This window comes from Cydia strobilella, chromosome 1 (assembly GCF_947568885.1).
Source record: "Cydia strobilella chromosome 1, ilCydStro3.1, whole genome shotgun sequence".
Lineage (NCBI taxonomy): Eukaryota > Metazoa > Arthropoda > Insecta > Lepidoptera > Tortricidae > Cydia > Cydia strobilella.
Window position 1 is genome coordinate 33,276,503 of NC_086041.1, and position 17,224 is coordinate 33,293,726.

General features: G+C 42.8%; 2 protein-coding genes across 3 annotated transcripts; one reads left to right on the plus strand and one right to left on the minus strand.

Annotated features, from left to right (window-relative positions):
- The first annotated feature begins 2,781 nt into the window (after positions 1-2,781).
- Positions 2,782-4,421, plus strand: LOC134744761 (mitochondrial basic amino acids transporter-like). The gene is made up of 3 exons (XM_063678678.1): positions 2,782-2,981; positions 3,258-3,329; positions 3,411-4,421. Exons 2-3 carry the CDS (start codon positions 3,296-3,298, stop codon positions 4,262-4,264), a joined length of 888 nt encoding a protein of 295 aa, XP_063534748.1. The 5' UTR covers positions 2,782-2,981; positions 3,258-3,295; the 3' UTR covers positions 4,265-4,421.
- A 320-nt stretch (positions 4,422-4,741) lies between these two features.
- LOC134744745 (kelch-like protein 10) lies at positions 4,742-16,228 on the minus strand. Of its 2 annotated transcripts, none has more exons than XM_063678663.1 (13): positions 16,172-16,228; positions 14,782-14,945; positions 13,777-14,028; positions 12,793-13,057; positions 12,294-12,458; positions 12,133-12,219; positions 11,921-12,067; positions 11,455-11,647; positions 10,808-10,953; positions 10,039-10,256; positions 9,504-9,684; positions 5,767-5,909; positions 4,742-5,044 (listed from the first exon to the last, which is right to left on the minus strand). In XM_063678663.1, the coding sequence occupies exons 1-12, from the start codon at positions 16,211-16,213 to the stop codon at positions 5,790-5,792; spliced, it is 1,980 nt and encodes a 659-aa protein (XP_063534733.1). In that variant the 5' UTR covers positions 16,214-16,228; the 3' UTR covers positions 4,742-5,044; positions 5,767-5,789. The 2 variants fall into 2 exon arrangements, with proteins under 2 accessions (XP_063534733.1, XP_063534739.1); XM_063678669.1 differs by having other exon boundaries at positions 15,932-16,195.
- Positions 16,229-17,224: the final 996 nt, after the last annotated feature.

Genomic DNA, 17,224 nt, shown 5'->3' on the forward strand with positions numbered 1-17,224 from the left:
GGACAGGCTAAGACCATAGGCCATACCGCCTCTTCTTCGGTGAGATCAAATAAAAGTAAGTTTCATGTGTGTCACTCACTATCAACCATGAATCTAGTATAACTGGATCGGGCATGAGGAGTGTGGGGAAATGACCGAACGGGATAGTCTTATGTATCTTTCAGTAGGAGTAGCAAAGAAAGCGCTGTTATTGTTTGTCCTTGTCACAGTCTCACATTTTTTATTTATTGCCCATTTAGTATGGTTTATGGTAGACTACAAATCTACTCGACCAATCATATTGTCGCATTGCGTATGTTCTGTCCCTCACGGGCGAACGCGTATTGCTCATCTATACATATAATGCTAGGACTATGCTATCAACTCACTATCATAACCATAGACCTAGCATTACATAGATGTGCTATACGCGTGCGCCCGTAAGGGGCAGGAACATACCATACAAATTTACGGTGGGGAATAAAAAAAAAGTGAGACTGTAACAAGGACAAAGAATAATAACGCTTTCTGTGCTACTCCTACTGAAAGTTCCATAAGAGCATCTCATTTAGTGAAATGGGGAAGGTGCAATTTCCTCTCTATATTATTGTACCTCTATGATCATAACGAAGTAAAGCCTGATCAGGAATATATGATCACGCGCCATGTTGCGGAATTTCACTGGAACTAATATTTTCATACTATACTGAACTGTCACCCTATACTTGAAAATTAACAGCGCCCTCTTGACAATGATCATATATTACTGGGCAGGCTTTATATTCGGAGAGCGTTCGTAAATAGAATATAGCGGCAACAGAAATAATTCGGTCGGTCAATCGCCAACAAACTGGTTACAGTTTGGCGATGCATAAATTTAGTTTGTAAGCATGTACCTTTTGTGTAAATAAAAAAAATACATCATCTGTGAAAATTTCAACTGTGCAGCTATCACGACGGTTCATGAGATACAGCCTGGTGAGTGGTGACAGACAGAGTGAAGTCTTAGTAATAGGGTCCCGTTTTTACCCTTTGGGTACGGAACCCTAAAAACGCTGTACAAGCAATGAAAGGTATAATGGAATTTATTTGCGAAAACTCACGCAAACTCGATTCGATCGCATTAAAATACGATTTTATTTTTGTTAACCGTCGAAAATTTATATTTGGTAACCATCACCATGATATACTATCAGATCATCCACGACCACTTTTTTTCGTGGACATACTTTAAATTAATAATTTTAAACTATTAATATTATTTAGTAGGACATTACTTAACAAATTAATTTTACAGTTTTACACAGGTTATAAATGATTTCTAACGATAATTTGGAGTTTTCAAATATGGAAAAGATGAACGGGTTTGATACAAATTTGCTACTCTAGAGCACCACGTAACACCCGAATGGCTCCATATTATTGTTATACTCTGGCACACCCAGTTTGTCAGTAGAAAAAGGCTTGAAATTCAAATTTTCCTTGGGGACAACCCTTCGCGACTACATTTTTTTAACAATTTGTCGCCTTTTTCTACTGACAAGCTGGGTGTGCCAGAGTATAACATAGCTACGCTCGTGTTTCCGTTAGTGTATCTTTCGCTTGCTGAGGACTTAAAATCGACACTAGCAGAAAAAACTCATTAAACTCTATTGTTGCACAAAAAATCGAATTTAGGTATATGCTGGTACCGTACCGTGTGAGTGTGACGTCGGTAGTGATGTATTATAAATAATGGACCCTGGAGGGACTGGTGGGAAGCACCTAAAGCACTTAAAGGTAATATTCTTTTAGTTTTATAAAGAAACATTAGTTCGATTCCCGGGCGGGACAAGCGCATTTAAAAAAAACTAAATGCAGTTTTGCTTTTTTTTTAAATAAAAGAATGTTTCCTTTCCTAGAAGTAAAATGAGCTAACTTAAGGTTTTAAGGTACTTTCCCTTCAGGGCCCATTAAATTTCCATCCTCTATTTATAACTTTTCACAACGCGCAGAAAAACAGTTATCTTTGGATATCTGTGTTGGTTTGCATGAAACCAGTATGAGTTGGTGTGGGTTTAATCAGTAGCCTATAAGCCTCGTGACCGTCACAATAAACATCGATTTAATGTTTATTTAATTATAATTATTAATTCGTAGGTATTAACTAACGACTCCATAGAGCGACTGGTCGTACAAGGAAGAGTGGAGGGAACCAGATTGCGCGGCAAATCACCTATTCGCTGGACTGACCGAATAAAATCCGCAGTGGGAAGCCGCGTATCTGAGTGTGCCAAACAGTCTGCCAACAGGAAGAGATGGCGGGAGATCGTGCGAAGAGTTGTGTCCGCCTCTACTACCACCACGATCGCTCTGTCAAGAGCGATACGACACAGAAGAAGGCATTAACTACACATACTTTTAGGACACACTGATGCATTTTGTTAGACCATAACGTAACAATCGTTAGGTATAATGGAGATAAGCCTGCCACTCTAACCCTTCACCGATAAACAGCTGCCAGACGGCAGACATTTATATAGTACCTAACAACGATAACAGTAAAAGTTCTTATGTATACTTTCTCCTAGTTCTTAGTCTATGACCCGGCAATTGGAGAATTCAAGAAGGTTCTCGAAAAGTCTAATTAAAGTGAAATTGATCGACATTATTAGATCATCTTGCAATATAGTAGTATAATAACAAATAAGAGTTCGATAATAATTGCTATCCATTGACTCGGTAGAAATGACATTTGTGCCTAGAAACATGTTTTGTTTAAGGCGCATAATGGCCTCAGTTGATAAGGGTGACCTGAGGGAGATAATGGTCGTGGAAGCGTCTCAGGCGCACTGGACGCTGGGAGCTGCGAGCGCACACAACGTATCCACACAACCACGAGAGAGGCTGGACCACAGGCCCACACCTTTCCCGTAACTAACCTCACCAATATGTTCATTGGCATCACTTCTAGTGGAGACAACGTCAATTCCCACTACGATTACCTAATTTGAAGACCGGAGGTGAGTCCTATTGTCATTATACTTATCTAAGGTCAACTACCGCGGTCGTTTTGCCAAGTTTATAAATATTAAGATAACGAGGAGCCATGGAATTGAATTCTTTAACAGTCGACTCGTGGATACCCGGCATATCCGAACACTCCCCTGATCCTAACATGCTTTGGTTCATTTATGGCAGAATGGCAATAATTTACAAAGTGATATTGAAAATAATATAATTACTGATAGTTAAACCATCAACCCAATCAACACTTTATCAGCGTATTTTTCTTCCAGTTCTCGCGTACTAGGACTTACTATAATCCCTAACTACAATGGCGCTAGATTTTGTGGCTGGATGTATAGGAGGTAAGCAACAATTACATAAAAAACCTTACATAACACGTATACGTTGGAGTTCAGATTGTAATTTGTTCATGTTCTTTGCAGGCTGTGCTGGGATTATAGCCGGTCATCCGTTGGACACCCTGAAAGTGCACGTGCAATCAGGGAGAGGAAGTGCGCTGGAATGCACCAAAAGCCTTTTGAAAGGAGGAACACTCTCCACGGTTTATCGTGGGGTGTGGGCGCCTTTAGGGGGAGTGTCGGCGGTGAACGCCATAGTTTTCGGAGCTTATGGAAACACTAGGAGAGCGTTGCCTGATCCTGACTCTTTGAAAACGCACGCAATGGCAGGCGCGGCCGCTGGACTCATGCAGAGCTTAGCCTGCGCGCCTGTTGAGCTAGTAAAAACTCGACAGCAACTGTCAAGACCAGGAGACGGCATGCCCGGAGGAGCTTGGTCGGGAGCACGACACATCTTACGAACGGGCGGGATTCGAACTCTATTCCGCGGACTAACTATCACGGCCGCCCGTGACTGCCCCGCATTCGCGATATACTTCACGTCGTACGAGATGATGACGCGTGACGATCGGTCGGTGATGACGGTGTTCACGGCGGGCGGAGTCGCGGGGGCTCTGTCATGGGTGCTGTTGTACCCTGTAGACGTGGTGAAGTCACGGCTGCAGGGGGACGTGGTTGGACGGTATGCGGGCGCGTGGGACTGCTTGAAGCAGTCGGTGCGTTCCGACGGCTGGCGCTGCCTCGGCCGCGGGTTGGGAGCGGTGACGCTGCGAGCTTTCATCAGTAACGGGGCGTGTTTTACCGCCGTGGTGTGGACAGAGCGGATGTGGCAGGAGCAGGCGCTGGCTGGCGAGCCTGCCGCCGTTTCTGCTGCGCACTCGCTCTGCGCCTCCACCGTCATAAGCGAGACGGTTTGTCAAGAGAGTGCTGACTACTGATCCTGCTGGATACCAGTTTTGAACACATTACGTGAGTGATGACCAGAGAAGGTCGAGATTGTACAGTGTTATCGTTGTTATTAATTGATTTGTATTTTTATAATTTAAATGAAAACATGGAGCATGTACAGTCAGCTGCAGAGAGAGGTGACCCCCCCCACCCCCTGGAAACAAACTTCTATGCAGAGGGGGTCACCCCTCTCTGGAGCTGACACCTAGGTATGATATTAAATACTTTGTACAGCCATTACGAAGTTTTATATCATTCATTCATGTATATATATGTATATGTTATGTATAACAACGAAAATATTTTTTAAATTAAATTTTGAAGGTAGACCCTACGCAGCATTAAAATAGAGCTAAAAATTAGTAGCTGTACCTGGTACCTACCTACCTGATGGGAGGATGACTAGGAATGCATCCACAGAGCAGAAGAAAATTTTAATTTTATGATTAGGTAAATAAAACGAATAATAAGCCTCTCAATATTATATATACTTGTCGAAATTTCAATAAGTAGGTACAACTATCAAAAAATATACCAAAAATATTCCAATAGTACAGAAATGATTCACATTATGAAAATATCACAACATTATAAATAAGCCAAAATTGCTAAAACCAATGTAAATGTTAAAAATAAAGTACGGTTACATAGTAATTTAAAGTAATAATTAACTTGACTCTAGTAATATTTTTAGTGTTTCATATTATTTGTGTTATAATATATTAACGATCTGGCGGCTTATCTTCAAGTGACAAACAGTAGTAAGTAGCCTGCAACAAACAAATAGGTTTGTATCAATATCTATAGTATCGTAGCAGGTGGTCCAGTATAGCGTGACCTCCAGATCTGAAACAAGTATTCGTTTTCGGAGATCTCATTTACTTTGGTTTTCCTGGGGTGATGCGCACGACCCTGCTTGTAGACCCGGAAGAGCAAGAGACAGCTTAATGTCAGAGTGAGAATCACGCTCGAAGGAGTGAGTGAGAAAAAGAGAATCTCACTCTAATTAACGGCTGCCTTTCGCTATCGAAGGGTTGGACATAATTTCTCATTGACTGAATACACATGACACATGGTTCTAATTTCAAAACCCATTTAGACATTCGAGTTACCTAGATTGGCAACTCAGCCCTTCGCTTCAAACGTGATGATAGTATGACACCACATGAGCATATTGGTCATACGCATACTGTCCAATTGAAAAAGTCGATTCAACGTAAAAATCTGCACGTCAGATGAAATGAGCTGAAAGCAACCACCAGCGGTGACCGCGGTCTTGCAGCTGCGGGGGAGGTGTGGGTGGCGGGGGCACGGGCACGTTCGCCTGGTTCTCCATCGTTCCTAGCTCTTCCAGCATATTGCTATCATTTGTACGCCCTTACCAAGTACGGATATCGGGAGACTGCAATCACTCGCTGGTCATCATCCATATTAGCCCTAGGTGCTCCAGCATGTCACCATCAGTTGGACCTGTGACCAACACTATCCTTACCAAGTACGGATATCGGGGGGCAGTCACTCGCGGTCTTGCAGCTGCGGGGGCGGCGGGGGCGGCGGGGGCACAGGCACGTTCGCCTGGTTCTCCATCAGCCCGAGCTGCTCCAGCATGTCGTCATTGTCTTCCATCAGGTGGACCTGGGGAGCAACAAAGTACAATTTGCATGACTCTTCTGTAAAAAAATAGGTATATATATATATATATATATATATATATATACCTAGTAAGGGATAAGGGAAAAGTGTGGACTGAACGAAGATGTAGTGACAAAAATCGAGAAAGGTATGTTGAGATGGTTTGGCCACGTGGAAAGAATGAGTGAAAGAAGGCTAACAAAGAGAGTGTATAAGAGAGAGGTAGAAACGGGAGTTGGAAGGGGCAGAGCTCGGCAGACTTTCTCTGATCAGATCGGGGAAATCCTGAAGAAAGGCCAGGTCAAGAGCACCCTAAACCGGCGAGCGTGTATGAGGAATGTCATGAAAGTGAAGGAAGCGAAAGAGGTATGCCAGGATCGTAGCAAGTGGAAATCCGTGGTCTCTGCCTACCCCTCCGGGAAATAGGCGTGATTATATATATATATGCTACGCTATGCACATATATATATAATATATATGCTACGTTAGTGGAACTCGAGTCGAATTGCGATATCGGGGTTAGCCCCATAGTGAAAGTTGTTCAGTATGACCTACATTTATTCACCCCTCAGAGTTTGATCAGTGATAACAAAAGCACCCTGTATGTAAGTACATATTATTATGTATTACATAAGTATCGCTGTTTATTTGTGAATAACACGTATCGAATATTGACGCATTTTGGTAAGGTACGTTATTATCGATATGTATGCACGTCATAATTATTTGGTTCTCCATATCATGATATTCATGATGTCAATTCGTTGCCAAAAAAGGTCAGAGTTCAGTTCAAAATAGCACATCAGTTTAAAACATTTGGAAAGCAAAAGTACTGAGACTCAAGTGAACTAACATAAAGCCCGTCCAGAAATATATGATCATTGTCAAGAGGGCGCTGTTATTCTCATGTATGTGGTGACAGTTCAGTTTAGTATGAAAAATTTAGTTCCAATGAAATTCCGCAACATGGCGCGTTATCATATATTCTTGGTCTTAGTATATATTCCTTTTGTGACCGCACGCACAAGGTTTTTTATTTGTATGGGATTTTGAGTTTCCAAAACGTCCCGCTTGGCGCGCTGTGCAATATCCCATACAAAATAGACATAACGCACACGCGAACGCTTCGTCACGCTATCGAATTACAGTTACAGTAATACATAATCAAATTAATATTGGTACTTAAAAAAATATGAGTGCGTTACTCTTGTAGGCACATTTCGCTAAGTTCTTGAATGAGCAGTCAATTAGTTTTCGGTATAATTTTGATGCGTCAAATACACAGTCGAGAATTAGACCCAAGTTGGTAGACAGTGATAATTATTTCGTCATATTATGATTATGACCTTTTATTTAGTGGTTACATATTAGTTTAATAGATAGTATGTATTGACTTCCACTAAATGCATAATATTAAGGAATTACGTAATATGTACGAATAAGCAAATAAATGTTTATTATCTCTGCAGCAGAGTCTGAGTAGACAGAGATAATCCAACATTTTTTAATTCTTCGAAAAATGCATATCTGCAGATCACGCCCGTTTATGTTATTACTTTATAAAGTTTAATTGCTTATGAATGACTATACGAAGATAAGGTCAAAACTATACAAGAAAATGATAACTACTTTTTCACGCGAACAAACAGACCCAAGTGCGTGATCATACCCGCAATAAAGTACAGTCGGGTGCTCAAGCAGATAAATATTGAAATACTGTTCAGTACCCGCGAAAGTTAAAGAAATAGATGAGTAGTTGAACACTTAATGGGGTTGGCAAACTGTCAAAGGTTTGCAGAGATGGCGCCATCATAGCTTGCCCCTTTTTCTATGAGATTTGGCTTAAAGGGCTGGCATCCAGGGCATTAAAAAAACAAAAATTTGACACAATTCTAGGGATTGACAGGGCAAGCTATACTGGCGCCCTCTGCTAAACACTTCGACCGGCCAACCACATTACAAACATCTTTGTAACACCATGTTTGCAACGAATAAATGATTAAGTAACTATATGATTATGACTATGAACAGTCAAGTCCATTGATTTAGTTACTTCCATCTAGCTAGGCTAAGTAGGCCGTCTCCGGTATTTGCTATCAGCGTGCTGACTATTTTATTTTAACCTTGATTTGCTTGTTTAAATACAGTTTATAAACGCAAATTCGAGAGTAGGTATACATACACGTTGCCGACACTTTGAAAACTAAGTACACTCCTTTTTTGAAAGACCCCAAAAACACGCACGAAGCGTTTTGCTTCCACATTTCTTATGCGAACTGCCAAGGAGTGGAACGCCCTGCCCGAGTCTGTGTTTCCGCATGAGTACAATCTGGGGCTCTTCAAGGCAAGAGTTAATAGGTATCTCATAGGTAAGCGTGCTCCCCCGTAGACCGCATCATCACTTACCATCAGGTGGGATCGTGGTCAAACATCATAAAAAAAAGGGACCCGATACTGTCTCTTGAAAATACCTCAGTAGGTAGTAAGTTTAATCACCAGCTAGTAAAGTAAGTGCACAGCCACTTTGTGAATGAATTCCATTCATTATATGTCCATGAAATTTTGCAGCTCGCTCTACATTCCACCATTGGACTAAACTTTGCATTGCCTTTAGAGGATAACCAAAATAGTGGATTTAACATCAAGGTGACTTAAAACTCCAGGTGTTTACGACTGTACTCATATGATTGGCAGTTGAGGCGACCTTTTCAGTACGAATAAAAACTGCACATCACGATAGTTTATCAACAGAAGAAACCGCCGACCTACGACCCCGTCGCGTGTAATCGTGATCGCTTCCATCGATTGACCGAGGTCAAGCAAGCAGTACCTAACCAGACAAGACTGCTCTCCGATTACGTATGCTTGTTACTAATGATGAGATCTTGGTATACTGGGTCCGCCTGAGCGTCCTAATGCCCCGACGACAAGCAATGTGAATAAAGGTTCATTAATTACATTGTATTTCTTATTAGGTGAGCGGGCGCTAGAGATTAACTGTTTTATAGTTGACTGACTAGGAGAATTCTGAAGATTCTATCAGGGAATCTACGGACACCACTTCCAATGCTCGAAACAGGTTGAAAATGATCTCCTCCAGCAGCTTCCTCCTTATCCGAAGCGGACGTGACGAACCATAGTGTCGACGACTCCCATTTAGTCCCATATGGCATGACATGTCAAATTACACTGATTTAAATCTACAATGCTACACCAGAAAACCTACTCCAAACGCCCATTAGTAGCCACAAAAAAAAAAAGATTCGCTTGGAGCAGCTTACTCATGTTCCCGCGATACGAAGTGTCAGATATGTCAATTTACGTCATATTATAGGATTTGTATGTAAAAAAATTCTGATATCTACAATGCCATCAAGCTACCAGAAAATCTAAAGTATATCCTCAGATGCACGAGATTGAAAAAGTATCTAACATAATTCAGGTCCTTACTTCAGGAAGGGCGCAGCGCAGCAGTTCGTGGTGCACGGTCTCCGAGAGCAGGATGTACTGGTGTCTCTCATTTTATCTCCTTAGGATATGATTCCCAGGAAAAATGCATATAATGATAATTCAGGTTGTAAAGCTGGCAAGTCTTACATCAGGCAGGGCAGAGCGCAGCTGTCCGTGGCGTGCGGTCTCCGAGAGCAGTATCTTCTGCCGCTTCTCCTCCATCAGCCGCTCGCGGTGCTTGTGGATGTAGTCGTACACGTTAGGCAGCCCCATGATCACGCACGCTGACAGCGCTGAGCGGTAGATGTTCATGTCCGTCGCTTCGTACCTGATACATACATAACATATCTTGTAAAGAACAATGCACATTATCATTGTAAAGTGACAACTGTACCTAATACTTTACTTCTTAGACAGGCATATATCATGTTGTCACCACCACAGTGCTTTCCGAAACATGCTACGACGATCCCTTAGATTTGGAAACATTATGCGGTCACTAACGCATACCTAATTTGGAGAAGCATATTTTAATTTGTTTCTACTTGTACATAACTTATGACCGCCCTCAATGGAGATAAAGCGGTGAGAGAACGTGGAAGACCTCAATAATACATATATGACATGGTTTTGGTCTGTAGTGCAGGTGTCACTTGACTACCTTGCTGAGCCACCTACTTACCATTCATTGGTCCTCTCATCATAACACTCCACATGGTAAATAGTGGTGACGCCGTTGAATCCACCGATGGCGAAGATCATGTCGTCAATGACTTCAATGGCGAAGTTGCTGCGAGGGTTGTACATGTCGGGCACGGGCGACCACGTGTTCGTGCCCGGGTCGTACACCTCGCCGCTGCACATGCGCGATATGCCGTTGAAGCCGCCGATTACGTATATCTGGAAAGACAAGATTATGTTGATGTTAGCAGGGCCACTTTTGATGGCAATTTTTTTGGTTCACATCGGAGCTTTTAGGGTTTTCTTTTTTAGTGACAATGGAGCGCAAGCCACACTTTAGCGACCCGACCTTGGTGGCCTTAAGCTGAACCTATCACACTGTTGCGGCTCCAGAAGAATTTTACTAAGCTGAGAATGAACCCATGTGTCCATGTCGAGGTTTTCTCGAGGGACTATTATTAATATCGGGTCGTCAAAAAAGGAGTGTAGGTACACTTTTTTCAGGAGTCGGGAAGACTAGAGTTTTAAGCGTCTTTACTTACCATTAGACAGTATATATTCTTGTTTGCGACGGACTTATTATTTGAAATCGAGAAGTTTACCAACCTTATCATTGGTGTCCCCGGGTCGTACACCTCTGCGGTGTTCATGCACTCTTGCCCGTTAGTCTCCATTTATGGAGCTCATGTCTAAGGACCATACACCCAGCCTTGGTGCTCAAAAGAACGACCTCATGTGGTTGCGACACTTAGGAAACGAGGAAGAAAAACCTTATTATGGTAAGCGATGCACGAGACGCCGGAGCGACGCGAGCGCATGGGAGCCAGGTTCGTCCACTGGTTGGTGTCCGGGTCATAAACCTCTACGGTGTTCATGCACTCCTGCCCGTTGAAACCTCCGGTTATGTAGATCTTGTCTGTGAAACAAACATTCATAATAAGTTCTATTGGTTGAAGAATGGTTATTTAGTTAGGAGATTAGTTTTTGTCTCTAAGATTTTTATAGGAGATTTCCTGTTTTAGAAATGTATTTCCATAAAGTTGTCAGAGGTTTTATTTTGACTCGCAACTATCGTATAGAATATATATCGATATAGTATTTTATATATATAATCGATATAACGCATTTGGGATCATTGAGTGAAAAAACTAAGCAAAGTTGCTGGAGTTGCAAAAAAAAAACAGCGAACTCAGAACTTGTAGCTTTTTAAAACACGTCCCTGACTGTTACTTTCTACAGATCAGGCACATAATCTATTTGTAGCTTTATGAAATGTGAGCCAAGTTTTCAGGTAGGTAAGTATACTTAATGGCTCGACGTATATTTACACAACTTTCGGTAGATCAGATCCCATAATTTATAAGTGAGTTTTTTAGTAGATTTTACCATGCATGGTAAAATCTACTAAAAAACTCACTGTCAAGAGCAGCGGCGCTGGCATCCGACCGCTGAGCGTTCATTGGGGCCACCAGCGACCACTGGTTAGTGCGGTGGTTGAAACGCTCCGCCGTGTTCTGGCGATGGTGACCGTCGTAACCGCCCATAGCGTAGATCGTCTCCCCGAGCACGGCCACGGACACGTAGCAGCGACGAGCGTTCATCGGAGCCACCTGATACAGAATACAATGTAAAAATTGTTCAAAACGTGAAAGAATAATCAAATATTTACTAACGACTATTGATCGCTTTTAGAGATGAAACCCCTTTTGTCTGCCTCTATTTTTAATCAATTGGTTTTTACTAAGTATACTTTTGTACCTCTCTTAGAGCTTTTTTAAACTTTCCAAAGACTTGAATTACGCAAAAAAAAAATTAAGACATCACTCAATTGTAAAATCTTCCCAACGACCAGAAAATTTGGTCTTGATCAGTCAAACACTTACCTCACGCCAGGTCTTAGTGACAGCATCAAAGCATCGGCACGAGTTAAAATAATCCATTCCATCAAATCCCCCAATGACATAAATGCAGTATCCCAAAACCGCTGTGCCGTGGTACGCGCGGGGACCAGCGGAATCCACCTCTTCTACCTGCAATATAACTAATTGTTATCATCTGGGTTAAAAATAATTATAGAATCACGAATTAAGATTACCTTTATCCAGCGATCGGCGCGTGTGTCGTAGGTTTCTATAAACGCCGTCGGTGAACCACCGCTCCACCCTCCAATGGCAAACAATACCTTTAAAAGTTAGGAGTTCTCACTTCAATCAGTTACGGAAGTTATTATGTTCAACTAAAGCGCGAAATCCTTACTTCGTGTGGTACTCTCGGACGAGCGATTTCCGGCGTGGCGACCTCTCCATCTCGTTGAGCTATCATCTCAAGGTCGTAGAGGAACTTTAAAGTCTCTATTATGATAGGTCGTGAACCCTCGTTGCCAGTGACGTACGGGTGGTCTTTGACGTTCTCCAAGAAAAACTAAAAAGAATGACGATTAGAGTAAACAAGGTTTTTTGGAGAAATTAACAAAGAAGGGTCTCCCAACTACCATCGACGTTTGATCAAATTAGGTTGATTAGAAAGATCATTGCGTCCATGTAGTAAGAATGCAAACAAAATGTCATAATATATGTTCAATTCGGATGTGACTTTAACAAGTCCAATTTGCGGCAGATTTTTTTATTGCATTATTATTACGGCACCAACGTCAGCTGTAAGTACGTGTTTGATAAGAAGCATTAGTAACATAGATTAATTAAATTAGATTAAGCGTCAACAAGTGAAGTGAGACCCCTAACAAGAAAATTCTAACTTGAGTATCAAGCAATCCGAGCCTTATGCTGCCCATCAACTTGACAGTGTGCTGCCAACGCACGTCCGGCTCATAGTTGACCCAGCGCAACACGGCCTCCCACACCGCCTCCTCACTCTTCACGTTGAGCTCATCTTCAAGGATGATGGAGTTAAGCTCTTCGAGAGGAAGGTGGAGGAACTCGTCGCTTTGCGCTGACACGGTCACGAAGTAGCGGAGGAGGTACCTACGAGCGTCCGCTTCCAGTTTGTAGCAGAACACTCGCCTATGAACCAAACCAGAACAGAACCAAATTAGGTACCTGGTAAAGGCAACAAGTTTAATACGAAGGTGTCTTTGCTGTTTGAGTTGAAAGGGACCCATGCCTGACATGAGGTCTAAAACATCATGTGCGGTCAAAATGGAATCCTGTGGTCAGTGGTCTATCATTGACTAAATCCTGCTTCCTTAAAGCGTCCGTTAGTCTTCATTTGTCTTTGCTCGTCTTAAACTCTTTAGAGACAGATGGGGAATGCATACTTGGGAGTCGATCTTTACCGTCACTGACTTCGATCACATACCTAGCAAGCGTCACGATTCCAAGGCAATTACTGGTATTATTATTATGCGAGGTGCGCAGATGGTCACAGCAGATCTACAGTACACCAAGGAACACAAGGAAATCCGCCGTCATGAGGTGAACTCCTCGTTGCCATCAGTGAGGCCGATGCGCCGCGAGCACGCGTACTCCATGAGATGGATCTTGAAACTGCTGATTGTGTTGTTGTCGATCACATACCTAACAAACGTCATGATTCCGAGGCAGTACCTAGGGTTAAGCGAGGTGCGGAGAAAATCGCAGCAGATTTGCAGCACACCAAGAAAGAGTAAAAAGTGCGCATTCATGAGGAGCTCGTGGACGTTAGCATCGGTGACGTCAATGCGTCCAATGTAAGCGTACTCGATGAGGAGCAGGGTCTCAAAGATCGTATTGATGTCACTTACCTGGCAAACGTCATGATCCCGAGGCAGTTCCTAGGGTTAAGCGAGGTGCGGAGATGATCGCAGCAGATTTGCAGCACACCAAGGAACGCAAGGAAGTCAGCAGTCATGAGGAGTTCGTGGACGTTGCCGTCAGTGACGTCGATGCGCCGGAGGTAGGCGTACTCAATGAGGAGGAGCAGTATCTCGGAGCGGACGCCGGAGATCAGGACATCGCTCTGCTCGCGGGAGTGTAGCGTCGTCGTGAACAGAGCCCTGTTCAAATTAATTTTGTAGTTGTAAGGGGGCGTTGACATTATACGTAACGCAATTGGGGGGGGGGGGGCTTGTAGGTAGGTCTTGTAAGGTTGGTATGGTACAAGGCGTAACAATGTTTTTTTATTTAACAAAATATACATACATATAATCACGCCTATTTCCCGAAGGGGTAGGCAGAGACCCCGGATTTCCACTTGCTACGACCCTTTCGCTTCCTTCACTTTCACTCCATGTTAAATTCAGGTAACACTGATTTAAACTTTCAGGAGTACACAGTTACAGTGACATAATTATTATTAGTTAGTAAAACATGTGGTCTCGGAGAAGACTGGCTAACGCAGCGTACTACGTAGGCGAACAACACGCGAACGCGAAGCGAAGTGATGCCGCGGGGGACTCCTTTGAATCCTTTGATATCTCATCAATCATTAAGTGTCCTCGTTGCGAACGCGAACGCCGTGGGCCCGCCGCGCCGCGCCGCTTCGCTTCGCGTTCGCGAGTTGTTCGCTCGTAAGACGCTGCGGCGACAAACGCGCAGCTAGAAAATGTTGATGTCATCTTTAGCCAGTCTTCTCCGAGACCACAGGGACAATGCCCGTCCTCGAAACGTTAGAGGTAATTTTAAAACTTAATTATACGCAAAAAAGTCTTGTTTAAAAAAATAATAATGGATGTCGCGGACGATAATGCCCCACTTACCTTCTTTACCTGCATCTAAAGAAAACTAGCAGACTTTACTGAGCCACTCACAGAAAGTAGGGACTGCAGGCCGACAATATGGCGCGGTGGACGGGAAACGCGGCGCCATCGTCGGCACGCACGATGGCGTCGCACAGCAGCCGGCACTCGCGCAGCCGGTGCAGCGCCTGCATCGCAGCCACCGACATGCATCGGCCCGTCTCGCGACCCGCCGTCTGCCGGACAACGACGTATAATGACACAGAGGCTGTGTGTTTGTGCAAAGAAGACGCAACCGTGTACAAAGATGGCACATGATCGCGTCATACAACAGACAGCCCTTCTCATCGCCGTTTGACTAACCACGCTGTAACACACACAATAGAGTCGTGATCCGCCATCAGCTAAATAACAACTATATTGTTGCCAACGTGCTCATCAATCCCAGTCGAATCTAGACCTAAAGTTACAAAGGGGAGAAACGCGTTCTACTTCTTACAAACGAAAGGTTCGTAACCTTTTTGGTAGGCAAAAGGCGAAAAAACTGCAGTCGCTTCAGACGTCTGACCACCACTATTCTCCACAATCAGCTTTCTTTTCCTTTATCCAAGATATCATCTAAACTACAAAAACTCTGGATCAACAGGAAGCAACTAAAAACATTCATATCTAAATACACGTAATTACACCGCCGTATCTACTAAAGGAATCACCCAGCTGATGACGTTCACCATACCTCATGACACAACTTTCTGAGGTATTATTTTGCTAATTATTGTTTGCTAGGGACAGGGTCATATTAAAGAGTCTGTCTAATCTATAAAGTCTAAAGTGTATTGACTTAAGCGCTAATTAAGCTATGTAACTAACAAATCGAGCTGCAATTAATTATAAACTTGTATCATCCTCTTCTGATTAGTGGAAAGCTGACAAAACTACGGTTTAATTATAAAAACATGGAAAATTAACAACAACAGATCATTAATCATGTTGAAAGTATCTAATTACTCGTACTAGACATAAAGCGAGATGTTATTAATTAATAGGTGAAAACATTTTCAACAAAAACAAGGTTGATAGCCCGGATAGCGTTCAACAACACGGTTTGAAAACATAAACACATCCAGTAGGCGTGTGTAAGCGAGCGACAGATCAAACTTCTTCCAACGTTTCTGCTCCAAGCCAGCGATCGCTCAAGACCCTTACTGACCCTACTACTTACAGTGTTGTTCGGGTCGTTATCCATTGTAAGAAGACTACCGCAAAGCCATCATCATAATCAAATTGTCACGCATCAACAATTCGCAAACGTAAAGCGTTACGTGTCGCGTCACTAACGGGATTTATCTCGTAATTTTATAAAAGTAACCGTAAAAAATAATCCAAAATAGCAAATCAAGTCATTTGTATAAACATTTTAGGTTAGCAAAAAAATGATATATGAATGACAAACATGTCACACCTTTTTTTTCCAGTTGACATTACTAGATAACAGTATTTTCATTTTCAGCAGTCACCTTGCTGAAATCAAAATGTTTAGTTTTAAGTTAGGTAAAGGCCTTCGCTTGTTTTCATACCGGTTGAGTGACTTTGAGGTTGAATTAGAAAAAATAATTCATAAAAACACCATTTTCGATATCTTCCAGAAATCTATAACTATAGTTGCACGTGAGTTGCACTAACGAATAAATAAATAAATGTTAAAATTAAAATGAGATAATCTCACACAATTGGACCTAGTCCAACAGTAAACCCAATAAAGCTTGTGTTACACTAACAACATTAACAACAACAAAACTGGTTTTACCAGTGCAATCAGTCAACGTAGGGCAGCTTGTGGCGAGCTGTTGGGGAGTAGCGACCTCACGTACCCGACTGTTCCTGGGGAGTTCTGTCACCCGAAGGTGGTGGGTGGGACGGGATTTTCTGCCTCTGGCTTGCCTTGGCTGGCCAGCCAGAGTGGAATCGTTAGAGCTATAAGCTACAGGAGTGGAAGTGAAATATGCAATTATGCCTAAGACGCGAGTTGGCACAGTGGCTGTTAACATAGCCACTGCAGAATAAAAAGCTGCGCACACCTCTCGACACCCCTGAGCCGCTCACATCGGTGTTGCCCTTGAGCCATCCTAGATGTCGCTATATTGTGAGGGCGAGTCACTATCTGCCGGAAATAAAATTGCATACCGTTTTATTAGGCAGGCGTCCGGTTTTTTATTCATCCGGATTTATTTTTCAGTCCATAACCTACTTCATTTTAGAAGCCATCAACTCTCGATAGTCCTTTCACCCAGGCGGGTGCTGCCTCTGCGTGCGTCCGCTCGATGTACCCTTACATTTCATTAAAGTGTCAAAAGGGTCTCTACGTGTTGGCTTTGGCTTTGTGCATTCATCACAAAAATCCCAAAGGTCCAGAACACCATTGTTTCGTGATGGGAAAGCCATACAATAATATTGTAGAAGTATGAATATCGCAGGAACACGCAAATAAAAAACCGGCCAAGTGCGAGTCGGACTC